Source organism: Acomys minous, assembly GCF_964271855.1.
Source record: "Acomys minous genome assembly, chromosome: 12".
Lineage (NCBI taxonomy): Eukaryota > Metazoa > Chordata > Mammalia > Rodentia > Muridae > Acomys > Acomys minous.
This window is the reverse complement of record NC_140493.1, coordinates 44,872,053-44,899,773: the sequence shown is the minus strand read 5'-3', so window position 1 is coordinate 44,899,773 and position 27,721 is coordinate 44,872,053. Positions and strand designations below refer to the sequence as shown.

The window sequence follows — 27,721 nt, the reverse complement described above, 5'->3', positions numbered from 1 at the left end:
ATTACAGAAATGGAAATAGTGTGAAAGTTGGGGCAATTAATGCAGAGTAATCAACAGCATTTTAGTAAGGTGCCAACAAAATGATCCATACTGCATTTTTAAGTCTTTATAAAACATCGGTTAAAGGCTAATGACAGTGACAGCAGGAAGTCTGTCCTCCCATAGTCCTGTGCTTCTGTGTTGACTACACTGAAATTGCCTGTGGGGACAGCACTTCACAGTTTGCCAGAGCTTGCTTGGGTTGTCAAGATTTCTGAAAAAGTAAGAAAACAAAAATACTGGAATACTCCCAAATTCTAAGACTGGACTCATGTAATTCACCTGCTTGGCCAGATGTTGTCTTCGTTGAGATTTTTAAGAGAGAAACTGCTGTGCTTCTAAGCTCCCCTCTTCTCTGCCGTCTTCCTGGTGCCACTCAGGTAGTTCCTGGTCGCTTTTTCTTAGGAAGTAAGCTGGATAGAGTTGGTAAATTTTAGTATTTTCTCCCCCTGTGGCTTTTTCCTAAGCTTAACCAATGAGGAAAATCCAGATTTCTAATATATAATGTATTGTCTGCTTGGTTTCTTCTCATTCCCCGAGAATACATGTGTAGATGACCACAATGAAAGTCTTAATTCTTGGGGTTTTCCATCAGTGCAGTGCCTGACCCCAGCGCTTAACCACAGTGATGACATTGGTTACTCAGTGTGGTTAGAGCATAGATTAGGAGAGACTCATTTTTCAGAAGAGCCTTCACCTTTAGCACTAACCACAGGTTTCATAATTCCCTGTTGTTTTGTAACACGGCCTTCACATGAAGGTAGCAGCAAGCGTTTGTTCCTGCTTCATTCACGAAGGATTTGAGACATTGATGAAAAGTACAATTTAGGACTGAAAGCTGTTTTTATACTGTTTTAAATACTGGGGTTTTTTGAAGCAAACAGCATGATTTTTAAAGGATGTTTGAGAGAGAGAGAGAGAGAGAGAGAGAGAGAGAGAGAGAGAGAGAGACAGACAGACAGACAGACAGACAGACAGACAGACAGACAGAGTGAGTGTATGCATACCTGTGTGCACCAGCCTTAGCTGTTGTTCCTCAAATGCTACCTGTCTTGTTTGTTGAGGCTGAAACTATCTCATCAGCCAAGGGCTCACCAAGTAGGCTCAGTTGGTGGTGAAAGAGCTCCAGGGAGCTGCCTGTCTCCTCTTCCCCAGGGCTAGGGTAGTTCTGCCCTTTTTTGACATGGGTTCTAGCATCTAACTCAGGACCTCATGCTTGCCAACTTAGTAAGCATTTACCAACTGAACTCTCTCTAGCCCTTTAAATAATAATAATAGTAGTAAAAAAGGGAAAAAGAAAAAATGAAAACAAAAACCTCCTTTCCTCCTGCATCCCCTGGGCCCCGGTGTCCTTCTGAGCACTGATACCAGCAGATTACTCTGTGTTTCTTTAGAAATATATACACATACAACCTTTTCCCTCATCTTTTAAAAAATAAATCTTATCTGCTCTAAGTATTTTTTGTTTGTCCACATATCACGTAAATAAAGAAACTTCTCCTAAGCTCTATAATTTCCCCAGCCAGTGCCCAGTGTTGGGCTCTTTGTTTCTGTGAGCAGCCCTGTAGGATGAGAACCTTGTACACACACTGCTGTATTTCATACCTTCTGCAAGTCCTGCTGGAGCAGCATTTCAGAACAGTGTGTTTAGGTTTGGGCAATATAACCATGGACACAAAGACCCCACTGCCAAAGAGCTTTTGAGTACGCTGGGGAGACAGACAGTAAACAAATGAGGAAGTTGGCATCCACAAAAGTGGTAGGAGATGGTAAGTTCTTTGAGTAAAGTTGGTGCCAGGGTGGTCGCAAGCAGAAGTGTTGATGCTGGCTTGATTAGCAAAGAATTAAATTGGCCCCAACCTCACCCGTCATCCACACTATATCATAAGAGCCTTGGGACAGAGGGCCTTGGGGACTTGTACCCCCAGAATAAAACTGAGAGCTAAGAGTAAAATATTTCTCCAGTTTTCTGTCTATGTGAATCTTCATTTTCTCCCTGCCATGTTCAAGGCCAATGGTTTTCAGCCTTTTTCTTTTTGTGGGCCTCAATTAAAAATTATTTTAAGATTTATTTATTTATTTTATGTTCATGAGTGCTCTATCTGCATGCTCACCTGCATGTCAGAAGAGGCCATCAGAATTCATTATAAATGGTTGTGAGCCACCATGTGGTTGCTGGGAATTGAACTCAGGACCTCTGAAAGAGGCTAGTGCTCTTAACCACTGAGCCATCGCTCCAGCACAATTAAATATTCTAAATGGAGCTTTAGTAGGAGAGGATGCACCTCGTCTTACTGTATCTTGATATGCCAGTGCTGGTTGGTATCCATGGGAGGCCTGCCCTTTTCTGAAGAGAAGAGGAGGAGGAGGAGGAGGAGGTGGGGATCGGGGAGAGGTTGAGAGAGGGACTGAAAGGAGATGAGGGAGGGGAAAATAAAGGATTTAAACATTAATTAATTGATTAGCTGACTCTAAGTGGTCTTTCTGCCCTACTTTCCAAAACTGTTACTGTGGATTCTCATAGACCTTCAGAATGTAGCAGTCTGGCCTGCTTGCTTTGCTGAATTGTCTGTCACACCGACAGAATTGCCTTCGCAGGAGTCCTCTGCCCTGTGGTAGTATATACTGGAAAACCTTTCTTGGCTGTAAAGCCTGTGGAAGTTCAAAGAGGGCATGACAGAGCTGCTGGGAAACCCAAGGTGTGAGCAACAGGGAAGCACTGGGAAAAGGCAGAAGCAAAGGGCAGGCCTTCTCTTCCCTGCGCCTCTGCCCCTCATTGCCTGATTGATAGCTGATGTTTAAAAAATAAGCATGTTTCAGCACTCACCAAGTGTCTGTAAACTGGCACTGAACATGTGTGTTGGCTCACTCCATCTTCAGCTGCTGGCAGTAGGACACAGTCCCTCCACTCCTATCAGCCATCAGGCAGCATTGATTGGACAGCCTCATGTCATAGTCTCTCTTAGCCTCTCTGTGTGTCTGCTGCAAGTGTAGAAAGAAACCCTGCTTTTGGCAAGAATAATGAGCTGCTCATCTCTGCCTATCTGCATAATGTACAATCACTCCAGGGAAGAGTGGATAGATAGATGGACAAGCTGACAAGTAGACATACTTACATGGGAGAAAAACTTAAAGGAGGATGTCCAAAACCTATCTACGCTTTGGCTTGGCAGAGTTCGGCAAGCTCAGGTCACCCTGGAAATTCCCAGAGTCTTACTGAATGTGTTTTTAACCATTCTTTGACTCCTCTGCTGCTTCTCAACCTCTTTCTCCATTAGACTTCCATGTATTGCATGTTATAAGGCACAGACCAGTGCTGCAGAGCAGGAGAAAACACTCCCGGCTTCCCCAAACATTTAAAGAATAGTTTTAGATGAGTGTTACAGTGTGAGCCAGGCTTGTCTCAATATAATAATAATAATAACAACAAGACAACAACTGAAGCTGCGGCTGTGAGCAGAACAGTCAAGGTCCCTATTGTCAACGAGTATCTAATCTCATGCAAGATAAATATAATCTCAGATATGATGCATGCTTTAAGAGCACAAAAAGGAAACAGTAAAAGCCAGTTATGCACTTCTCTCCATATTCTTGACAGGTAGCTGAAGAAAAGTCAAACCAAGACTTGCAACATTGGAGGAAGCTGCACTGAAAGTGCTGGAATGAGTGGCAGTTGTTAGTACCCATATGTATGTGCTACATCAGTGTCTCAGAGCATCACGCTGGAGCCACTGTGCAGCGCTCTGCTTGCAGATGTATAAGCCACTCATTTCTACAGCTGTAGTGTGGGGACTACACTATCGAGAGGATGGCATGTACAATAGTCATGTAATAGACATGTAGCTCTTCACTGAGCCCTGGGTGGGTGAGTCAACAGGAATAGGTTCCCTGTTTATTGTACATTCTTTTTTTTTTTTTTTAACTGTTTCCCATCTTTCCTTTATGTTTTTTTTTTTCCAGCTCCAGGGTCTGAGCCACAATGTGATCTTCACCTTGGATTCCTTGTTAAAAGGAGACTTGAAGGGGGTCAAAGGAGTAAGTGGTCAGAAATTGTTATTTTCAGTGTCTTCAGTTGAAAGGATTGGATTTGGTTAGAATTTTTTTCTTCCTCTTTTACAATCATAGTAATACTTGTATTTGAAAATCTCTGAACATTTTCAGCATAAAGTAAACATTCATGGAAAATGGTCATTATGCCACTTGTTGTAATGGCATCAACTGGCAACAGCATTAGGGACTTTCAGAAAGATTGGTAGCTTCTCCATGAGAGAAGCTGGTCCCCAGGATGACCTCCCAGTGTGATTCCTGTGGACCAGGCTCTCAGAGGCTGTGGGTTCTTGCTTCTTTGACAGGGTCAGGAGTGCACGCTGCCCACCTCTCTCAGGCTTCTCACCTGTAAACTGTGCACGTGTGGTTTCAGATGTCCCTCAAGGAAGTGGGTTTTGTTCAGTTGTTTTTTCAGCTGTTTATTTGAGGAAAGACGCATAGCAGTTTTCATTTTCTTGTTTTCTCTTTTCTAAGGATCTCAAGAAGCCATTTGACAAAGCCTGGAAAGATTATGAGACGAAGTTGTAAGTAGTGGTTGGTTTTGTTTCTTATTTTATTATCATTGACATGAGTTTCCCGAAGTTGAGAGCAGGACAGAGCCCCAATGAGCTAACATATTAGCAGCAGTATTTTGCGTATCTTGTTAAGTGCTGAGGAATAGGTGTCTGATCAGTTTAAGTGGCATGCGCACACACACACACACACACACACACACAATCACCTCAGCACTCTTGAGGTTAAGCACTCCTGGGCTCTAGTGAATTCAAGTACATCCTGGGCTACATGGCAAGACAAAAAATGTTACAGTACCTGTGCTAACTGTCTGGAATGACGGCCACTGTTTTAGTTGCTCGTTTGAACTGTCAAGTTGGAAACCTACGCATATGCAATGTTCTCTTATCATATCACATAACTATAAACCATGTGCATTTCTATGTAGTACAGCAGTTGGGAAATAATCAAAGACTAGCTGGCGTTTGTCATACCCTTTTGACTGCCAGGATCTGAACCAAAACGTGTCTTATACACATGATCCCCTGACACCACTCACTGGTGCGCACCTCTTTGCCTGTCGGGAAACTGACCTCTATCTCTATGCTGTCTGTCCAGCTTTCCCTCACCTGGAGCTGCATGTCCTCTCACTGTCCTGGACTTTTTCTCTTTCTTTCTTTTTTTTAATTCTATTATTGAAAATTTGATTTTTTTTTCCCCTCACATAATAAATCCTGACTATGGTTTCCCCTCCTCCTATTTTTGTCAGCTCCTCTTTTCCTCCCTGGGGAGGGTAGACTTTTCTCTTCTTCCTTGCTCTAACTGCTTTTTAAGTGTTTGGCGAGCACTTTCATCTGCTGTCATCATCAGTTCTTCCTGTCTCTAGATGGCTTATTTCACCATGTTCATTCCTTGGCTGCCGTGCCACTGTGAGTCCAGATAGGAAAACGAAGTCAGCGCATGCTGTGCTGAGTCCCCAGGGTGAAACAGGCAGCCCCCACACCTGTGCCCACACTTCTCAGGCTGCTGCTTCTCATCCGACCACATCAGTGGAGGAAGCCAAGGTCCACGCTCTCCACTAAAATCCACTTCCTTCGACTACGGAAGTGGCAGCATCAAAATGTTGCCTGACGCAGCTTTTGGTGAATGAGAATGAATCTCCACCAAGTTTTCCATAGCTTTACTATTGGCTGGTTGACAGTTGATTTTTCCCTGTGTCCGTGTATAGGCAAAGCTACCTAGCTTCTTACCACGTTTGGCTCCCCATCCTGCATCCACTACAATTTAAAGGTTAAATCAGTCAGTCTTTGCAGTCACAACTGGAAAGTCAGGGCTATTTCTGACATTTGAAGACCATTTTAAGTAAAGTGGGTTATTGGAAGAGTACCAAGCAGCAAGCACCACTACTCTCGGGTGCTGTCGGGTTAGTGTGAAAATCCAAAATTAGACAGAGGGATTTCTCCTGGCCCTGTCTTGTGAACTCCATGATAAGTGGTGAAATGATTAAACTGTGCTACTGAAACATGACAGTATTGAAAATATCTTTAACCAGTTTTTAAGTGTACAGACCAAAATCCAGTTGTACTTTGTCTTTAAGTAGTTCTGAAGTTTCTAACTTTCTGCTTCTTTCTCATCAAAATGTCATTTACCTATGAAAAAGTAAACTGTTCAAATTTACTCATGTCAACCAAGATATAAAGAGAATTGTGTCTATCCCTTGTGTAAGATCCAAGAGAACGTGTCAGAAGCTTCCTAGAAGTTCACATACGGTATGCTTGTTCCCTTTGAACTCATTTCTACTGATGACTTGATTCTGTCAACTTCAGACTTACTGCCTCTTAGCCAGTGGTTAAGCTGTCAGTGATTTGGTTAAAGGAAAGACACCGATGAGGTTTGTTCTTAAAAACTGCTTTGCTTTGCAGTGGTTAAACGCAAAGTCCTTCACTCTACCCCAGCCTACATCCCCAGTTCAAAATCAGTGTTTTTGAGCAGGAGATGATGAGAGCTCCCATTTACCCACTGTCACACATACGCAGCTGCCCCATGAAATCACGGCCTACTCCACCACACTCCTTTTACGGTACATGTGGCTCATCGATGGACCCACGTCACTACAGCATCATCCAGGGTCAAGGTTATACTCAGGTTCACACTGGGTGTTGTACAGCGCTCTCTCTTTTTAAAAGTGGCATGCGCTTTAATTGCAGTACAAAAATTGAGAAGGAGAAAAGAGAGCACGCAAAACAGCACGGGATGATCCGCACAGAGATAACTGGAGCTGAGATTGCAGAAGAAATGGAAAAGGAACGGCGCCTCTTTCAGCTCCAGATGTGTGAAGTAAGAGCAGACCTTCCCAGACCCAGCCTCTTCTCCTGCTCGTCAGCAGGCTAGGTGTGGTGCTTGGAGGAGGGACTGTTTCCTAAGGACTCTAATCTCCCTTTTTCTCCAAGCCCTTTGGGATCCGCCATTGCACTGTTGTCTCATATTTTGAGCCTTGGTCCTATAGACCTCTTTAAGCCAAAACAGGATTCATTGGTGAGAGCCTTAATATTGCTTGTGAGTGACTGGGGGAGGGAGTCCTGGTGGGAGGTAACACTGGTGAATATTACAACTTTGGAGCATGTGGGTTTTTTTTTTTTAAAGCATGAGTCCAGCTTGAAGGAAGTCTGAGCTCATGGGAAAATGCAGTAAAAAGCATGCTGCCTGTAACTTAGAGCTTTGGTTCTCAAACTGAATTCCCACCAAAACCTGCACCCCATTGACTTGAACACTCACTGTAAAGCAACTTGAGCAGTAGAGATACTTTCCAGCTTACCGAAGCCTAATGAGGAATGTGTAATTTAGGTTTTTTTTTTTCCTGAGCCTCCCACACACACACTTTTTCTTTTTTCTTTTGTATCCCTTTTTCTTCCTTATAAACCTTTGCCTTCTTGACCTTTTCTGTGTATAAACTCGTACTTAGATTCTGACACGTGAGATAGCAGCACAATGTTGATGAAAGATTTGGGCCACTGATAAAATGAAAGCCAGTGCAATGCGGTTAACTGCACCAACTCATTTTTATTCTTTTCCTGAACTTGCTTTTTTGTTTGTTTGTTTGTTTGTTTGTTTTGTTTTGTTTTTCGAGACAGGGTTTCTCTGTGTAGCCTTGGCTGTCCTGGAGTCACTTTATAGATCAGGCCAGCCTCGAACTCACATTGATCGCCTGCCTCTGCCTCCAGAGTGCTGGGATTAAAGGCATGAGCCACCACATCCGGCGAACTTGCTTCTTTTTAAATAGAGACTTTTTCCTCTGATTTGTCTCCTTGTTTAAAGTTTCAATATCTTGTAGAACATTCTGGAAGGGACTGCTGTCACCCCTGTTTCCGCAGAGAACAGTCCATCTCTCAGGACTGTGAATATAAGTTTGAGATCCACTGTACCAAGGGAGGAGCAGTCAGTTGTCATGGAGTGCGTTTGCTGTGTTTCATTCTTGTTTGTCTAGTAAACTAATCGTAAGACGTTAGCAAATGCTAACACTAATTGCGTTTGTGCGCACTGACCCCCAACAGCCTTCCCTAAACAAAGCTCACCTGCTTGTGTGCAGGGTTAGGAATGTTGTTCTCCCCTGTGAACTTGAGAGCCCTGTCTGGAGTTACCAACATCAAATTCTGCTTTCTTTCCACAGTATCTCATTAAAGTTAATGAAATCAAGACCAAGAAGGGTGTGGACCTGCTGCAGAACCTGATAAAGTATTATCATGCACAGTGCAAGTAAGTGTTGCGTTACTTATCTGCTTGTTATCAGCCCTCACTGTGCCCCGCCCCTCTGTTTCATTGCTCTTCTCTTCATTTTCTTTCACTTAGTGACTATCAATTGTTACAGTGATTTCCTTCAACTAAATAGATGAGGAACAACATTACTGATTAGTAGCTTACAATAAACAGCTATTTGATTAGTCTCTGGCAATGTCTTCTTCCACCACTTATGCAAAAGCCCTTGTCACCACTAAGACCACTCTGTTAACACTGCTCCTCCCCAGACACGTGTCTGCCATTTCCCTGTTACTTTTACCATGTATTTCCACCCATATTTTTTTGGTAGGGGTTCATGACCTAAACTTTAATACTTGGGGCATTTCGAATGCTTAACTCTGTAGAGAGATGTCTGTGAGACAGTGTTTTATGTTAAGAGGCAAACGTTGCTCCATACTCACTGCAGTGCCTTATATGTGTTTGATTTCATTCTGTTGGTGAGTTCATGGCAGGGTCTTTATATTGATGGGCTAACTTAGATGAGTGTTCAGCTAGAGCCTGTGTGTGACAATGTGCCAGTACTGTTGCCATCTGTATTAGCTGGTGGATATACAGGAAGAGAGATGGATGGGAGGACAGACCCACAGGACAAGCTCCTCAGGAGAGGGATGAGGTTCTGAGCCATCAGGAGGAAGGATTGACTGGGCTCTGTCTCTAAGTTGCCCTATTGAGGGAACCAGAAATCTGGGGAAGTTTTCTTTCAGAAATTCTTCCTACCTCAGTCAACCCCTCCAAACCCTTAAGATACATGGTATTGCCCTGTAAAGCATTCCCTACTCACATTTTTTATTTAGAAGATTTCTTTTGAGCACTCGCTCCAGTTCTAGATGGTTTTCAGTAGTCTTGGCCAGTGCTCACCAGGGAATTTGCTGGGTGATACTTTGTGGAATTGCAGCACCTCAGTGTAGATTCAGTGTTTGCATTGGAAAGGGAGCAGAAATAAACTGTATCTACCTGTTCCAGCTCACCCACATTGCTGCTCACTCACACAAGAACACTGCCAGCAACATCCTACTTTCAAAACAAACCGCCCACTCCTTTTATCACGGGATTGATTATGATGTGCAGAGGCCAGAGCATTTACAAGCATTACTCTTTCATCATAACAGATTATACTAAAAAGTAACAGCTCCCAGGAACTAGTGCCAGCTCAGGGTGTGTGGACTCATGTATAATTCCCCTTTTATATCACACAGAGTCAGGACACTTCAATTCAGAAATGATCAGAAACTTGTCCACAGTGGCATTTATTTAATAGATGCTTAAGCATGTGTCAGTATAGACATAGTAACCACAGAAACCAAGGGAAAATCAAAACTCAAAGCTCTGTGTATGAAAGGATATCGATAGGAAAATGGAAAGACAACCCACCACATGGGAGGAAACATCTGTAAATCACATAGCTAATAAAGATTGAGGATACAGATGTACAAAGAATCCAACAAAAAGATAACCCAACTTCTTGAGTGGGCAGAGAGTTTGTGTAGCCATTTTTCTGAAGAAGATGTATAATTGGCCAAATATTACATGATAAAATATTCAGCATCATTAATCATTAGGGAAGTGAGACACCATTTCATGTCTCCTGGTCCAGCTATAATTAAAGTAACAAAAACAGAAAGTAAATCTTGAAGAGGCTATGAAGAGCGGGAAAGCCATGCATCACTGTTAGGAATGTAAGATAGTACAGTTGCATGTAAAACTCTTAGATAAATACCCCGAGGAGCCATACATAGGTATTCAAACAAAAGCACGTGTGTGGATATTATATTACTGTAACTTACAGTACTTGGAAACATGTAGACCTATCAAGTTACACAAATGGGGCCTCTCCATATAGTAGAATAGTATTGAGCCATGTAAAATAATGAAATATTGATACATTCTTCAATATAGATGAACATTTAAAACATTATGCCAAGTGAAAGAAGCCAGACACAGACCACCACATAGCAGGCTGCATGTATGTGTATGTGAAAGCCCAGGAAAGGTGATCCATAGAGACGGAAGGTTAGTGACTGGGGGAAGGAAGAGTGAGTAGAGCCTTCCCAAGGTGATGGAAAGTACCTGGAATTAGATGACAGTTGTGCAGCATTGCAAATATAGTAAAAAAATTACAGAGTAGCTCAGCTTAAAACTGAACTTTACTTTGAGAGAAAACAACAAAAAAGTATCTGGGATGGTTAATCTACATTATCAATTTACCAGATTTAGAATCAGAATCACCTGGGGGAACTAGCAATCCCCCACCCCACACCCCACACCACCCCTGGGTGAATGAGAGACTTCTGAGAGAATTAACTGGGGAAAGAACATCTGCCCTGAAAGTATGTGCCACTGGCTGAGTGGAGGAAGGGGAGCAAGCAGAGCCCCTGCCTGCACCCTTCCCCACAGCTGGTCTGTGTCATTTCTCTTCTGTGCCTTACCCCACACTGATGGACTTGAACCTGCAGCAACTGTGATCTGAAATCAGCCTCCCTACCTGCTACTACAGGGCCCGTGAGGGCTAGGAGCTGGACCGTGGTTCAACCTCACCTATAGCTGCTGTCTTTAACTTCAGAGTGCACGCCTTAGATGGCATGCCAGAAATTTTTGATTTGATGAGCCTGAGATGGATCACAGCATCTACATGTTAATCTCCAGCAGTGGGCCCAATATGCCCCTCTCTACTGTTGAACTGTTGAAATGCCTTTGTAGTCAAATAGGGTAGTACTTTCCAGAGTGTTAAGTATTGTAGGATGGAAGAGAGGGTCAGCCCTTGACCCAGGGTACAAGGAATTGGACCTTGCTTAGAGCCTGGAAGACCAGGCTCTGAGAGGCTTTGTGTGGATCCCCAAGGGGACTCTAAAATTCCTCTCCTGACCACTTAGCATCTACATTGTACTAAGACCACTATGGTGTGACAGGGAGGTGATCCTCTTCACTTGTTGGAAGTTGACAAGGCAGATAAAGTCTGAGGGGAAATAATCCCATGGAGTAGAGCATGACTTAGAGAAAGGGGCAGCAGAGCATGGGGATTCCAAACAACTGTGCCCTGTGGTTCGTTTCTGTGAACCTGGGAATGGACTTGCTGTCAGGCAGTCCTGATCTGAATCCCAGCTCTGTGTGGACAGAGTGGGATATAAAGTCCTGCTGTGCATCCTCTATAGAGTGGAGAGGAAGCTTAAGTGCTTGGCCCGTGAGGACGACACAACAGCTTGTGAGAGCACTTGGGGAGTCACGCAGCCTCATCAGACCCTATGTACCACTGGGACCCTGTGCACTCAGCACACATTCCCTCCTGCCTGGCCCTCTAGTGTTCTGTCGGCCTTCTGTATGCCAGGGAGTAGTTTGTCTTTCTCTCTTCGATTCAAACATGGCCCAGCCACAAAGAAATGATCTGTGTGTGGATGGTTATACACATGGAATTAGTGAGGACTGCAAGCGGTTCCTGTGCTGACTGTAATCTCTCCTAGTAGACTTCTAATAGTGAGCATACTTTGTTTGTTGGTGCATCTTTAGATAGCTGCTGAACTTAGCTTTACGTTTATTTAGTGGGAACTACTGGGAGAGGGTGTGGGGAGACAGATGTGGGAAGAATCCTCAGGCTTGCACATGATTCTGTTCCTCCTTTTTGCTGCTGGTAAGCCACTGTTGTTTTCCATTGTAGTTTCTTTCAGGACGGCTTGAAAACAGCTGATAAGCTGAAACAGTACATTGAAAAGCTGGCTGCTGACTTATATAATGTAAGTTCCCTGTGTAGCATCTGCATTTAAAGTGTAATGAGCATCAGTGCCTGTGAAGTCTGTAGCGGAAGAGTGTTAAGCACAGGGTGTCAGTGTAGGTCAGCGTGAACCTGACAGACAAGCCTTCACCTTAGCAGCAAACCTTTGGAGGCTGTGAAGAATGGGAGGGGCATGTAAGAAATGAAACTTTAAGCTTTTCAGAAGGGGTGAGGAATATATACATAGAGATGGAATAATTGTTATTTGGAAATAACTTGGCTGATGAATGTTAAAAGAAAACATATTAGAAATGTGAGTACATATTGTTAGAAAAGGCTTTAGAGTTACAAGTAACTGATGGAAAATACTCTAAAATCTGAAACTCTGAGAACCAACTGGCATGACAGCATAAAAAGACAAATTCTACACATGGCCACATTGCAATCAAAACCTAGCTGTGCATATATATGCCAGAAACTATAAGGATATGGTGCTTAGCCTGTCTGTTTGAGGTTATATGGAACAGGCCAATTACATATTCAGACTTAGATCCCACCTTTGAGAGATCTCATTACATATAGGCAAATATTCCAAAATGCAAGAAAATAGATGACAATACTGCTTCCATGCATTTCAGATAATGAATAGGCAGCCTGATTCTGTTTGTTTGTTTTTATTTTTTTCAAGACAGGGTTTCTCTGTGGAGCCTTTGCTGTCCTAGATTCCCTTTGTAGACCAGGCTGGCCTTGAACTCACAGAAGATCCCCTTCCCTCTGCCTCCCCAAGTGCTGGGATTAAAGGCATGCACCACCATACCCAGCTAGCCTGATTCTTATTGTAACATTTTAACAAACATACCTATATGTTTTGTCTAATTTTTTTAGTTACTGAACATAGATCAGTGACAAATAAATCTCATGATTAAAAATAAGCAGCAGAAACCCTGATCCTTGTGTGGTTCTGTGTAAGCTCTGGTGTATGCTTCTGCCACTGGCATCTCTTTCTCAGTCATTCATATAATTTTCTTCTAGCCCATTTAATTTCACTGTGGTATTCTTTCTGCCCAGAAATAAAGGATATTAGGATTCAGAGCTTTTTGGGTGACCACATGTTGTTGTTTAATAAGCCTGGTGCTTAATTCACTAATTGTAAACTCTGGGTACTTTCTTAGCATTAGACTGTACCTCTTATGTTAAAAGCAAGACAGTATGGAACGTTCATAGGAAAGCTTACTGCAACTATGAAATTGAATTGTTTGATGAGAGCTATGTTTAGATAATTGAGCTTTGGTCTTAAGAAATGAATGATAAATAACAGATGTGAGCTTTTCTTTTGTAGATAAAGCAAACCCAAGATGAAGAAAAGAAACAGCTAACTGCACTCCGAGACCTTATAAAGTCCTCTCTGCAGCTCGATCCGAAAGAAGTAGGTGGCTTGTATGTTCCCAGCAGGGCTAACAGCGTAAGTGCAGCTGCTTGTGGTTCTCTCTGCGCTTCTCATCTGTGAAACAGGCACACTGACAGCCTCCTACTGCAGTAGTTGTGGGGACACATGCGATAAAAGAGAGAAGTGTGATGCCCACTGTAGAAAATGCATTCCCACCAGGCAAGGTAGTGAGGGCCTTTAATTCTTACCACTGATAGACAGAGGCAATCACAGCCTGGTATACATAGTGAGAACTTGTCTCAAAAAGAAGAAGTTGTGTTCCTTCACCTCCTCATAAATAAAAGGTACCCTGGACTCTACTACTTTATTAAATAATAATAATAATAATAATAATAATTATTATTATTATTATTATTATTATTATTATTATTATTATTATTGTTATTGTTATTATTACCACCTTTGAAGCAGGTGCTCCATGATTCTCCTCTTGAGACCGTTCTCATCATTCTGGGCACCCAGAAGTGGTTTTGCTCTAGAATTAGGGTAATTGACTTGAGAGGGCCTCTGGATGTTGAAACTGTAGAATGAGTGGTGGACGTGGATGAAAGCAGCTCTGACCCTTAGTTACAACTGTCATTTGTCCAGCTGTTGATACCTGCTGTGTCTGGCTGTAATCTAGGTGCTAAGTGTGAGTCCCTTCATCAGAGAGCTTGTAGAAGGGATCAGCAGAGTAAGCAGTCATGCCTAAAGTGCCTCACTCCTGTCAGATACGTTGCAGCCAGGGCAAACCTCTGAAAGACTCAGAGCTTTGTTTTCAAGAGGCCACAAATGTTTGACAGCAGGAGGGGTAGAGAAGGGAGAAAGAGGAATCTAAGATAAAAAGCCAGGCTTGATTATGGGGACACTGGATGTTGTGCTAAGGGACTTCCTTGTAAAAGGGTAAATAGCATCATCTGTTACGTGGAAGAAAGTCAAATGTGCCTGTTTGTGCAGTATTTAAATACAATGTTTAATGCTTGCATAAGAGACTTAATCTGTTTTGTCAGTTCTTTGTGATACCTCCCAACAGTGACATTCACTGTTTTTTAAATTCCTGAAATTTCTGAGTGGCATTCATAATTCCTAAACAAAGACAAAGCACCCTCCTCCATTACTAGTCCCCCAAAAAACACACCAAAGCCCTGTACTAGTTAACACTAACCCATACTGTAGCTCTTAAAAGTTTCCTTTACTAAGGCTATAACTGTATATATGTATACATTTGGAAATAATTTTTATTCTTTCTTATCCAAGTTCAGAGTTAACAAATGGTTGGGGTTTGGCATTGGCATTGGAGTCAGTGGTTCTTTAATGTAGATAATCTCTTGCTCTCCTGTCAGAGCTGGCCTTAGTTCCCAAGAATATCTGTTTCTATCTCAGGAAGATTTCTTTATTAGAGGCTAAAGCATAGATACTCTCTGCTGCCACCTCCCTGGCTGATTAAGTGTAAGTGCAATAGAAAGGCCCAAGTAGAAGGGGAAAGGGTAGACATCTGTCTAGAGAAATTTGTGATGATTTTTCTTTCTTGTTTGCACATAACCACTTCCTACTTTTGTTTTGTTACCCAGGGTTCCCATATATAGACAATCTCTCCAAGGGGTGGTGTCGTCATTTTGTTTTGCGTAGGTAGTGATGACTTCTGCTCAGGCTAGCTAAGAAACAATGTTTTATAACAAAGGGAGTGTCTGTATGTGATTGATACTTCACTCCACCTGAAGTTGATTAATGGGTTTTAGTTATCACACCTCCCAAGTATTTTACAACTAAAATTGATGTTTCACAGCATACTCACCCACCCCTTTCTAATGCTTTCACCTCTTTTTGCAAAATAACTTAGCAAGTAATTATTTTTAGTGACTTTGAGGTAGTAGAGACTATCCACCAGTGAGTTAATGTGAAGGACAGTATCCACCAGAGAGTTCTTATCCTCTTCCTAGTTTTTGAGAAGAGTGCAAAGTAATCGAAAAGATTTTATGAGAAATAAAAAGCACCCAGCAAATCATCTAACCTACTTAACCTTGGCTAGTTTCTAACATGGCTGGATTAAAGGAAGCTGTCTTAGTTTTGTTTCCTGCTGCTGTGATAAAATACTCTGACAAAAAGCAACTTAAAAGAAAAAAAAGGGATTATTTGGTCACAGTTCCAAGTTATTGTCCATGATTGCAAGTCGGCATAGAAACATGAAGCAACCAAGAGCAGAAAGCAGTGAATTAATGCATGCCTCCTAGTGCTCAGCTCACTTTCTTAGTCTCACACATGCCAGGACTCCTGCATAAGGAAAGGTACCATGGGGGAGTTGGGGGGGGGGGGCTCTTCTCATCTCAGCTACTGCAGTCAAGTAGGTCCTTCCAGAGGCCAGCTTGACCTAGCCAGTCTTTCCTGGAGACTCCCTTCCCAGGTGGTTCCAGATTGTGTCAAGTTGACAATTAAAAAGAAGTTTCAAGAATTTTAGGGGGCCAGATAGGTGGCCTAGCAAGATGCCACCAAGATGATGACCCGTGCTGGATTCCTGGACCCCTGTGGTGGAGAGAGCCAACTTCTGCAAGTTGCCCTCTGCCCTCAGCACACACAGGCACACACAAACAAATGCAAAAGAAAAAAATAGCAGCTGTTAACGAATCACAGCCATAAACAGGAATCCTAGATATTTGGAAAACTCATTCTTTTTCTCATCAAAGTCAATTTTTTGTTGTCTTTTGGTAAACGTTCAGGGAATGACTTACCTGCACCTGTTGTAATAACCTAACTTCCCAAAAGAACTACTTGCTGCTCAAATATTTCTAGGGCTGTAGCTATTTTGTTTCTAGCAGTGATTCTATAGGTTGTGTTTGGAACACAGGTGTATTTGACAACTGGTGGGCCCTGAATAACCCTTCACGGTGTTGATGCACTCAGCCTGCCGCTCCTCCCTGTCCTCCGTGTGCCAGATACTAGTCAGAGTTCAGGCACAGTATGGATCCATACTCAACAGCCACACCTGCTGTTGTAAATTCAAAGCTCTGTTGTAGAGCTGTGGTTTTCAGTTGGATATCAAAAATGTTCCCAAACCCATTAACTCAGTGAATGGGAATCACATCCAAGTCAGAGAGAGGAAGTTTCACAGATTAATAGTGCATTTTATATGTCACTGTGGCTTCAAATACAGTGATATCCCTACCAGGGTGCAGGAGGGTAAACTGAAATCAGGAAGGTAGATACATTTCCTAGCTCGTTGCATAAAACTTCCCAAAGGTTTCATTATTTATTTTCAGTGTTACATATTTTTACCTGAATTAGTTTGGGATTTGCATTTTTCTCTCCTAATGATGTAGTTGATTTCTGTTACGCTGTTAAAGAACTGAGGACCTATTTTATTCCTCAGTTGTATGTGCTGAATAATAAGTAGTACTGATAATTTTTCAATATCTACTTTTTCAAAATTAAAAACCTATTTTCATTTATTGATAATACTTCTACTAAACAGCAGGGTGGTAGTGGTGGTACACACCTTAATCCCAGCACTTGGGAAGCAGAAGCAGGTGGATTTCTGAGTCGAACCTGGTCTATAGAGTGAGTTCCAGGATAGCCAGGTCTACACACAGAAACACTGTCTCAAAAACAAAATAAACAAAAAACCCACCAGAAATAAAATAGTTCTACTAAGCAAGCTGAATGGCGATTATTTCTTAATGTAGTAGTAATAATTTATATACCTTTATTAACCCATGAAACTCACTAATTAGCCAATTTCTACATTTATACAGAAAGTCAGATCTGGAAGGATTTAGTAAGTCATATTACTGTGCTGACCAAGACCATGGTCCTGTTCAAAGTAAACTCCAGACGCTGACAAGATGGCTCACCAGGTGAAGGTGCTTGCCGCCAGAACTGATGACCTAAATTTAGTCCCTTGTACCCATAGGGTAGAGGGGGAGACTGATTCATGGGGGTTACCCCCCTTCTATATCTCCATAAAGAAATGTAAAAAGAAACATTAAAAAGTAAACATTAAGAAATGTTACAAGAGGCCCCTAGGTCTCATTCCACACCACACCCCTACCCCAGACAATCGGATTTGTTCAATTTTATGGAAGGAACGTGGCCTGTTGAAAACGAACTTCCTTAGATTAAGGAAGACATGACTAATAGGGATGGAGAAATGAGTCAGCAGTTGAGAGAACTGCAAAGGTCCTAGGGTAGATTCCCAGTGCCCTCATGCTGGCTCACAACCACCCATAACTCCAGTTCCAGGGCGACTGAGTCCCTCTTCTAAACTCTGCAGGCACCAGGCATGCATGTGGTACACAGACATACATACACGCTGGCAAAACTCTCCTACAGATAAAATTAATGTTAACAAAATAATCTTCCCTTTAGGAAAAAAAAGAGAGAGGGAGACAGACAGACAGGCTACAAAAAGAAACAGTATCACTGGTAACCTCTTCTCTTAGGCTGAGACTGCCTGGTAAACCCTGCTGTTGAGCACAGCATGCGACTGGTCAGAGCCTGAGCATGCTCCACAAAGTTGTATTTGGAACCCCACATCTCTCCTGGCCCTAGGAGACAAGACATTCAAGGCATGTTTGAGCACAGAGTTTGTAGCACCTGGAGAATAGCTTTACAAACTTACACTGTCCTGGCAGTTTTCCTCCAACTGTGTCTACTAAACATTTGCATCACTGAGTACACCATGCTTGACCTGCAAGAGTCTTGCATGTCAGAGAAGCTCCTGGCTTTCAGCATGTGCTGGGAACAAGCCATGGTTTAATAATCAGAGGCTAAGGTAGCTAGTTCCTTCTGTGCCGTCAAATTTCAGTTACTTCTTGTGACTGGACACAATACTCTCCTCTCCTTAGGGACTGGGGAGATGATTGGGTCTGTGAGGGACCCAAAAATGCTTGCTACATAATCAGGAAGACCTGAGTTTGAACCCCAGCTCCCACATTATAAAAACATGAGCATGCAAGTCAGGGAAATCCACCAAGCAGTGGTGGTGCACGCCTTTAATCCCAGCACTTGGAGGGGCAGAGGCAGGTGGATCTCCGTGAGTTCGAAGCCGGCCTGGACTACAGAGCAAGTTCCAGGACAGCCAGAGCTGTTACACAGAGAAACCCTGTCTCAAAAAAACAAACAAACAAACAAAAAAAGGACTGGGAAATCCCTAGGGCTTGCTGGCCAGCTAATCTAGCCAGCTAGAGATGGGCTCCAGAGTTAGTTAATCTAGCCAGCTAGAGATGGGCTCCAGAGTTAGTGAGAGACTAATTGAAGAAGACACCGAAAGTGGTTCCTAGCCTCCTCACATATATGCACCTATACATGTGGGTGTATGCACACAGGCACGCAAATGCACACACACACACACACATACACACACACACTCAGACTTCAGTTGGGACACAGTACAGAGGCCATCACAATATATGGCTCTCAGATTTTCTGAATGTTCAGTTTATTTTGGTTTTGCTGAGACTTTGCTTCTCTGTGCAATAACATTTATCTGAGAAATGTACATCTCATCATTTTCGTTGACTTTGTTTATCTTCTCACTACAAATGAACTAAAATACATAAAATTTGATTGGTATGGAAATAACTTACTGCACTATCGTCCAGGATGTGTTTTCTGGCTTATCTTTATAATGATGTTTTCTCTGTATGTTTTACAAATTGCTTAAATTATGGCTGATAAAGTTTTTTAACATAATTAACTATTTTCAAATGTTCTACCTCTTTTTCTGTGTTGCTTTGCCCTTCCTGATCGAAGTCTAGGAGAGTAAGTTCATACATTTTGTGAGAATGTGTGGTCCTATTATGTGTCTAGTGACCTTTGTTCTCATGTGGCAGCTCAACTTTATTTTTTTTCTTTTGTTTGTCTTTTACTTCCTGGATTTTCACAGTGTGGTCATTGTTTCTTGTCTTCCTGTCCTTACAGTCCATGGTTAAGCACCAGTGGAGTTTCAGAGTGAAGCCAGGCTTGTTTGTATCTGTTGCTGGTGTGTGTGTGTGTGTGTGTTTATATATCAAATCATATACTTCTCATGCCCTAGAATGCTGATTACAAACTAAACTTGTTGGCATCGGTCTGTCTCACAGAGTGCAGTAGGCAGAGCATTCCTTTTCTGGACTGTTTGCATAGTTTACCAATTGGGCATCCCCATTACAAAACTCAGAGATCTAAAATGCTCCCAAACCCAGGATTGTTTTGTTTGTTTCGGTGATCAAAAAGTTTCAGAATTCAGATATTTTAATTACATATTCTCAATATATAGTTAAATTACAAGAATTGTATACTAATTGTCAATACCCTGCTCAAAACCCTTTTAATGAAGATGTCCTTCTTTCACCCTTTTCTTTTTCTTTCTATCTTTTTTTTTTTTTTTCTTCCCAAGATGGGTTCTCTGTGTAGCCTTCGCTGTCCTGGACTCACTTTGTAGACCAGGCTAGCCTGGAACTCACAGAGATCCGCCTGCCTCTGCCTCCACAAGTGCAGGGATTACCTAGTGCCACCTTTCCCAGCTTGAAGATGTCCTTTTATTTAGAGGATTCTAGCCCACAAGTAAAGGGAGCAGTTTCAGCCTGCACAGTCCCTGCTTTCTGATCCCTTTTAGCCCTTCCTGTTGCTTCCTGCTGGGAGTGGAAACTGGGCTGAGTCACAGCATTGTTTGTTTTGTGTTTGAACTGCTACTGCACTAGGCTTGCTTTGTAAGTGTGGCAAACATTGGCACGTCTTGTTTCCTATGCTAAAATAAAAAAGGAGATCTTGACAGTTTCCGAAGGTCCATCCTTGTCTTAGGCACAGAGCAACAGGCAAAGGCTTAGAGGCAGAACTGAGCAGTTTACAGCATTTGCTAGTCTGTGCTTCTGTTTTCCAGGACTCTCAGAGCCGGCAAGGCGGGTACAGCATGCATCAGCTCCAGGGCAATAAGGAGTACGGCAGTGAAAAGAAGGGCTACCTGCTGAAGAAGAGTGATGGGTACGTGTCCAGCCCTGGCTAGCCTCGTGTGAGGCAGGCCAGCATGCCCATGCAGCGTTCTCCCTGGGATTGTTGGGAAAGCATACTTAAAAGCTTTCTGAGCTGGGTCTCCTCGGATGGTTGATCTAGCCTGCTTTCTTTAAAAGAAGAAGGCTTGTTCTGCATCCAGGTGACAGACAGCTCTGGCTTATAGCCTGTACATCTAGGATGCTGGCAAGGGAGAAACTCATCTCTGCCTTATCATTGTCATAGTCTCTACTTGAGATGGCACCTGGCTGCCCAAACCCCAACCTTCGTGGTAACCTGTGACATTATCTCTGTCACAACCAATGTGTCACACACTCTTCTTTTTATAACTAAAAATAATAAGCCTCTTGCTGTCTGAGCTGCTTCTGCTCACAGATGATGTCTGTTTCCTGAGTACTATATAATTGAGCCCTGAGTCACCTCTGTGAGCACCTGCTCAGGTTGCTGCACCTCTACCTCATCCCCACACACCTCTCAGGACTGGTCTGGCAGGGAGAGGGCACAGACTCAATGTCAGGTGTCTCCCCTTTGTCTTTCAAAAGAAAGGGCCATACTGCTGTTGACGACCATGGACATGTTCAAGACATGAGCTGACATGAACTTTTCCTCACTTCTTTCAGTCAGTTCCCCATTCAAACATTCACACACACACACACACACACACACACACACACACACACACACACACACGTCACACATTCTAGCATCTGAAGCAGGCTTCTAGATGCTAGAAGGTAAAAGCTAAGGGAATGTGTCCTGCTCTCATGCAGCCTGCCATTTGTTGGCAAGAGATGAGAAAGAGAGAGATGGTTTGATAGCAACATGGGCAAGGCCCTGCATTCAGTTTCTACCAGAAAGAGCAGGGAAGGAGGGGAGCAGAGGACAAAGAGCTCTTATCTCAGAGCTGGAAGAGAAGAAGGCATATCCATCCTTCACATTCGAATAGGTAGAGAGGTGAGAAGTAGCAATCCAGAGCTGCTTTTGATGACTTCTAAGGAAGAGAAAAATACCGAAATGCTTCTACATGAAGGCAGACCTCTTTGTTAATGGTAAGCACTTGTAGTTGTGTAGTTTGCATCTTCTTACAAAGGTCACTGCATTAGTAGTTTTTGACCCAATTGTTATAATACATGTTACTTAAAAATTGTTATAAAAGTTCAAAGAACAATTTAGTTTTTTAAATAACGTCATGCCTCAAATGCACTTACTAAGTGATACTAAGAGACAAAGGAGAGATTGTTTTTCATATATTTTCTCAATATAATCCCAAATACTTTTCATGATACAGATAAAGAGAGTCTCTAAGAGGTTAAAATACATGAGCAAAACCGGAAAACTTTACTGGGAGTATGCTACATGATGACACTCGGTAATCAACAGTGTCAACACCAATACCTGTTTAGTTGTATGAGGTCACTTTCCCTGGGATAGGGAGAAGCTATCAAAACTGGTCACAAAGGTCAGATGCAGCTGCCCTGACCTGTGCAGGAGATATCTTGGGGGTCTTTCCTCTAGTGACCAGGAAACACTTCATTAGCCATCTCAGGCAGAAAGATGAGAGCTTTTTGTTAATTTTCTTGGATTTATTAGCTGTCTGAGAAAATAAGGGAATTTGTTTTATATTATATTCTTTAATATATGTGAACAAGAAAGGCTAGTCAACAATATTTTAAGTAAAATAAATGACTCTAGTAGGAACCGATCCTTCCAGGTCAGCAGTCCGTTGTTGGTAGAGAGGGATGCGAGTGGTGTTGCCTAGGCAAGGGGTGCCTTACTGGTGATCCTAGCAGGGTCCTGTGAGTGTAGATGCAGGACCACTTGCATAGAGCTAATGATGTAAACCAGATGCAGGTATGATTGACAGATGCTTCCTCTAATAAGACACAGCCCTCCTCATCAGTACTTGTGCAAGAAAGTGTGTCATCTGGCTGTAATTGAGGACAGTTTTTCAGCTTACAGTTCTTCCTCCCTCTGGAGGAGACCAGCATTTTGTGTATATGTTCAGTTTACATCTGATCCGACTGTGTAGGTCTTCCCTTCCCTCTATTGTACCATGTTTTTGAGCAAACTACTTCTAGTAGCTAAATATACACGAACACAATGTTTTTAGTTGATTTTGTGGCTTACAAGACTGACTTGAGAAGTAAGCAGAGGCTTGACAGAATACACTTTCTAGGCCTGGAAAACCTTCAGTGGCCTCCTGGTGCTCTGGCTTCTACAGCAACAGAAGGCCTGGCCCCTTCCCTTGCCCAGGGTCTCCCTGCTCCTAAGGACCTGATGGCTGTAGTCCCAAGTGCAGCTCCATGCCCCCACCCCGCTGTGTGTGTGTGTGCGCACATGCGTGCTTGCATGCATGCATGCGTGCACCTCTGTGTTCCTCTCTGTATATGTTTGCATGTGTGTGAAAATGTGTTGATAGAACCTATTTGGCTTTTTTTTTTTTAACTATCATATCAGGTCAAAATTTTCAAACTGTTCATGTCTCCTTGTGTATGGTCTTAACACAGTTTCGTTTCCCAGAAGCATCAAAGAGATCTCTCTAGGAGGACTCTTGTACCCCTGAAAGGAAAGTATTAAAACCTCCTAACATGGGCTGTTCTTAACTTGTAGACTAAGCTCTTCTCTCCATAGTCTGAGGCAGCCTCTGACTCTTCCTTGCACCGTAGATGTCTTAATTTTTAGCTCCCTTGGGTATTAACTGTGGAGGTAATCTACTAGCATCACCGTCTTAACCAAGAGCCACAGCTGTGGCCAAGAATCCTCGTTAGCAACTATCCCCTGTGTAGCTCTGCACCCTCATTCCCAGAGAAGGGACCGTCTGTGTGTGGGAACTGTAGTAACTGTATTTCTTCTGCTGCTAGAGTCTGTGTTTTCTATTTTCACTGTCAAAAACAGTTCTACCATGAGCATCTCTCAACATGCCTGCCTCTCTGAACTTCCTCCTGGCATAACAACACACATCCAGGATTTTCTTGTGTGTGGTTTAGGGGAAGGAAGCTGGCTTTATTAAGGACAGCTTTTCATAATTACTGTTCTGCCTCCTGCCACATGATTGCATACCCCACAGTGAGCCGTGTGCAATATCGAGTTCTGTTTGACTTGCTCCTCAGGATCCGGAAAGTGTGGCAGAGAAGGAAGTGTGCCGTCAAGAACGGGATCCTGACCATCTCACATGCAACTGTAAGTGGACCCAAGACTTCCCTACCTGCCCTCACGTTTTCTAGCCTCCTCAGCCAGAGGGCAAATGAGGGCAACGCATGAGCTTCAACAGCATTCTAGGCAGGGTTACTATTGCTGTGAGGAAATACCACGAGCAATAGTTACTTGAGGGGAACTGTGTTTATTTGGCTTACATATCCACATCGCAGTTCATCAGTGGAGGAAGTCAGGGCAGGAACCTGGAAGCAGGAACTGATACAGAGGTATTAGAAGGGGCCCACTTACCGGTTTATTCCTAATGGTTTGTTCAGCCTGGCTTTTGTTTTTTGTTTTATAGAACCTAGGCCCACCAGCTTAGGAGTGGCCCCACCCACAGTGGGATGGGCCGTCCCTCTTCAATTACTGCTTAAGAAAATGCCATGCTGACCTACCTGCAGCCTGATCCCCCAGAGGCATTTGTACAACTAGAGTTCCCTCCTCAGATGATTCTAGCTTATATAAATTGACATAAAATTAGCCAGCACAGATGAGATATCTGTACTTTGTAAATTTGGACCGTGTTATTCAGGATAGTCCTTCACAATTACTGGTTTCTCTTATGCCTTGGCGGCCTGCCTGGCTGACATGTTGTGTTGGGTTTGTTGGTTTGGTTTGTTCTCTCTTTCAACCTAAGTCAGATAGGGCTTGACTTTATAATCTCACTTTGGGGAAAACAGCATTGGTTCTTACCTTGAAAAGCCTGTGCATTACCAAAATAGCCAAGGATTTTCTTTGCTTGAAAAATTACTATAGGAAACAAAACAATGTATGTAAAATCTTCAGTCGTGGTGCTAGAGTGTACAGTAAAGCAGGGTATTTCTAGTCTGGCGCTTTTAAACGTAAAAAAAAAAAAAATACAACAACAAAAAAACATGAATTCCCAATGAGGATAAAGGTCATAGTAGGAATGTATCATACGAGAGTGTAAGTTACAAAGTGTATACCAAGGATTTTCAAAAATATGTTTACAACTTAACCCAGTGACCTCTGCTTAGAAAAAAAAAACTGAGCTAATTTTCAGTAATCCTAGATTAAGTGATGTCCCTAACAAACTAAGATACACAGTCATTTGCAGATAGGATATTCAGAATGCCTTACAGAAGGAGAGTGTGTGTGTTATGTTGACAGTGCACTATAGTTAAGGGTTAGAAGAAGTGCTGCTTCTCCGTGAAATACACTTCACTCAGTCATCCCGATAGCCCTTCTCGTTCTGTTTGCTGCCAAAGGACAGGATGACACCCTGACACCCCCAGGACAGGGCTTGCTGACTTCAGTTCTCACTGAGCAGGAGGTGAGAGCAGGAAGGAGCCACCATTGCTTATCTGTGGAGTCCCAGCAGCTAGCACTGTGCCTGGCGTGCATGAAGCGTTCAGTGAATACAGGCAGTACTTAGAGATGCATCTTCTCCCTCTGTGGCAAGGTCTTCCTGTAGGACCCATGCTGACCACGGGTTCTCAGTGCTGACTCACACTTCTCAGAGCTGGAACTGTATGTGTGTGTTACCATGCTTGCTTCAGTGGGTGTTTTTAAATTAAACTACATTTTATGGCTAAAGTTCAGAGAGTACACTCTGTGCCTGGCTCCATGCACTTTGTAACTTTCAAACTCTGCTCTTTTCACTATACACAGGCTGTTGCTGAGCCTTGAAACTTCTGTGAACAGAGAGCTCTTTGAATGAAAAGTTGTTCCTTGTCATTGAATCACCATAGTGGCAGGATAGGGAATTATTTGAACTCTCCTAGGAAGAACAATAATTACGTGGTGGTAGTGGTGGGTGGGACCTGGGGGGTGGGAGATGGCATCAACATATCAAAAGAACTATAGAAAGTTCTATTGGAATTTGAAAATTGCTGTATAATATTTTACGTTTTTAAATGCCTTCAGATTCCTTTAATACTGAAACAGCTATTAAGTTGATAGTCACCTTTTTCTTCAGACACCCCTCAATTTACCTTACCAAGATGGTTTGGGCTTTGCTCAGAAAGGTCAGGACTTCCACCGAACTAGACCAGGCGGAGTGACTGAAGGTGACGTGTGTCCGCTTCTGGGAGGCTCTGCGTTTATACCTGAGGGAGATTAACAGTATGGCTTGGTGTAGAAGGATGGCTTATTTTTAGAACACATGTGAGAGGCTCACAAAGTCCTGCTGATGACAAGAAGAGAAGAGTACAGCCCAGAGAATCCAGCTGCAGCTAAGCAAGCTTCAGCTCCTTCACTCTTGTGCTTGTCCCCCGTCCTCACCTGCGAAATGCTCAGGTAGCAGTGTTGGGCAGTCAGCTAAGCCTAGATCACACTAAGCATTCCTTAAACTTGATGGCCTGGTCATCTCAGTGAACTGAGTTGGGGCTGTCAACCATGGAGCTGGACCCTCTGGGTGAATCCTCTCTCTGACACTGATCTCCAGTGACAGCTGTTTGCATAGATTGGAGCCATTAACAGTGCCTGATTCATAGCTGGTTGTAAAGATGAAGTGAGTTCATTGATTATGAGTAATTAGGACAGAATGCGGGGCAGAATTAGTGCTCAGTAAATGTCACTGCTCTTGTCAGTGCCCCCTTATCTTCCTCATGTGCTGCTGCCTCTGTGGTGTTACACTGCGGTTCGTTGGAACCCTTCTGGGTTACCCCTCCCTTTACTTGTACGCATACTTCACAAATCAATTTGAGGCACATTTTTTACGCATAAAAATTAAGTTTCAGGCTGGGCATGGTGGCACACACCTTTAATCCTAGTACTCGGGAGGCAGCGGCAGATAGATCACTGTGAGTTCAAGGCCAGCCTGGTCTACAAAGCAAGTCCAGGACAGCCAAAGCTAACACAGAGAGACAATGTTTCAAAAACCCAAAGAAGGAGTAGGAAGGTCGGATGGAAAATTAACTAATTCATTAGTTAAGTTTCTACCTGGTTGGGGTTGGCAACAGTTTTATCCCCTCAGGACACTTTACTAGAGGAAGAACTAGGTCTCCCTCTCTCCTCTTACCCTTGGGCTTTCTGCATCAGTTGACAGTTCCCCAAGACTGTCCAGAGCTCTAAAGACAACATTCTCCAGCCAGACCTTTACCACATACACTGACGACACATAGAGCAAGCTCACAGAGGCCTGCAAGATGATGTACTTAATACATCCCTTCGGTGCAGTGTATTTAATACCTTGCTTCTGTGACTGACCTTTGTGGCATTTTTTTTCCAGCCTTTTCTGGACTCCCCTCTGCTTCCATTGGTCCCCGTTGTCCTTGGGAAGAGAGAGTTATCTTCTCTCCCCCACCCCCAACAAATCAAAACACAGCACTGTAAATTCTAGGGGAACAAACTTGCAAACAGCTGGTAAACCCTGAATAGGATGTACATTTTGGATGAGTTACTTTATCTTTTGGAGCCCTAGTTTCTCAGGTGTTGGTTTCTTTCTGAGCCAAGCACTGGGATAGGCAATGTATGCAGTGATGAAAAGGGTGGGCCCTGCACACCTAGGACAGGTGCTGTAGGAGAAGCCAGCAGGATGCTGTGAGAGAAAACGAAGGGGCAGCTATCTCCTTGTAGGCAGAGCTGCGCACGCCATGCTACAGCTGAGTGAGCAGGTGTTTCAGTGGAGGGGAAAGCTCAGTCCAAAATCCCCAGCCTAGACACCACGAAGGAGAAAGGATCTTCATGAAGCTGGTGTGAATAGAGTTTGCAGGTTGAAGGAGGATTCTTACTGCTTACAGCTCCTGGATAGCACAGAGGCAGTCCTCAAAGTAACTGCCCACTGCATGTTCTTGAACCCGTAGTACTTTGTGTTTTATTTGTATTGATATTTCATCTACTCGAACGGGTTCCAGGTCTCCTCTAGCACAAGGTAGTACCTCTCACCATGTTGCACTTCTGCATCCTCTCCACCCCCTCTCTCTCCCTCCCCCCTTTCTCTTTCTCTTTTAGGTTTATTTATTTTATGTTTATAAGTGCTTTGCCTGCATGTATATACCACATGTGCCTGGATCTCCTTGAATTGGAGTTACAGGTGGTTGCAAGCTGGGAACTGAATCCAGCAAGTGCTCTTAACTGCT

General features: G+C 43.1%; 1 protein-coding gene across 7 annotated transcripts in view; it reads left to right on the top strand.

Annotated features, from left to right (window-relative positions):
- The window catches only part of ASAP1 (ArfGAP with SH3 domain, ankyrin repeat and PH domain 1), a 298,778-nt gene that overhangs the window by 211,863 nt on the left and 59,194 nt on the right, over positions 1-27,721 (top strand). For 5 of the 7 annotated variants that reach the window (XM_084751015.1, XM_084751011.1, XM_084751012.1 and 2 more), the window contains 8 exons: positions 4,000-4,074; positions 4,561-4,610; positions 6,786-6,915; positions 8,246-8,331; positions 12,023-12,098; positions 13,416-13,538; positions 20,356-20,456; positions 23,594-23,663. In XM_084751015.1, coding sequence (XP_084607141.1) covers positions 4,000-4,074; positions 4,561-4,610; positions 6,786-6,915; positions 8,246-8,331; positions 12,023-12,098; positions 13,416-13,538; positions 20,356-20,456; positions 23,594-23,663 — 711 coding nt within the window. The remainder of the gene's footprint in view (positions 1-3,999; positions 4,075-4,560; positions 4,611-6,785; positions 6,916-8,245; positions 8,332-12,022; positions 12,099-13,415; positions 13,539-20,355; positions 20,457-23,593; positions 23,664-27,721) is intronic. The other 2 variants (XM_084751013.1, XM_084751017.1) reach the window with 1 other exon arrangement.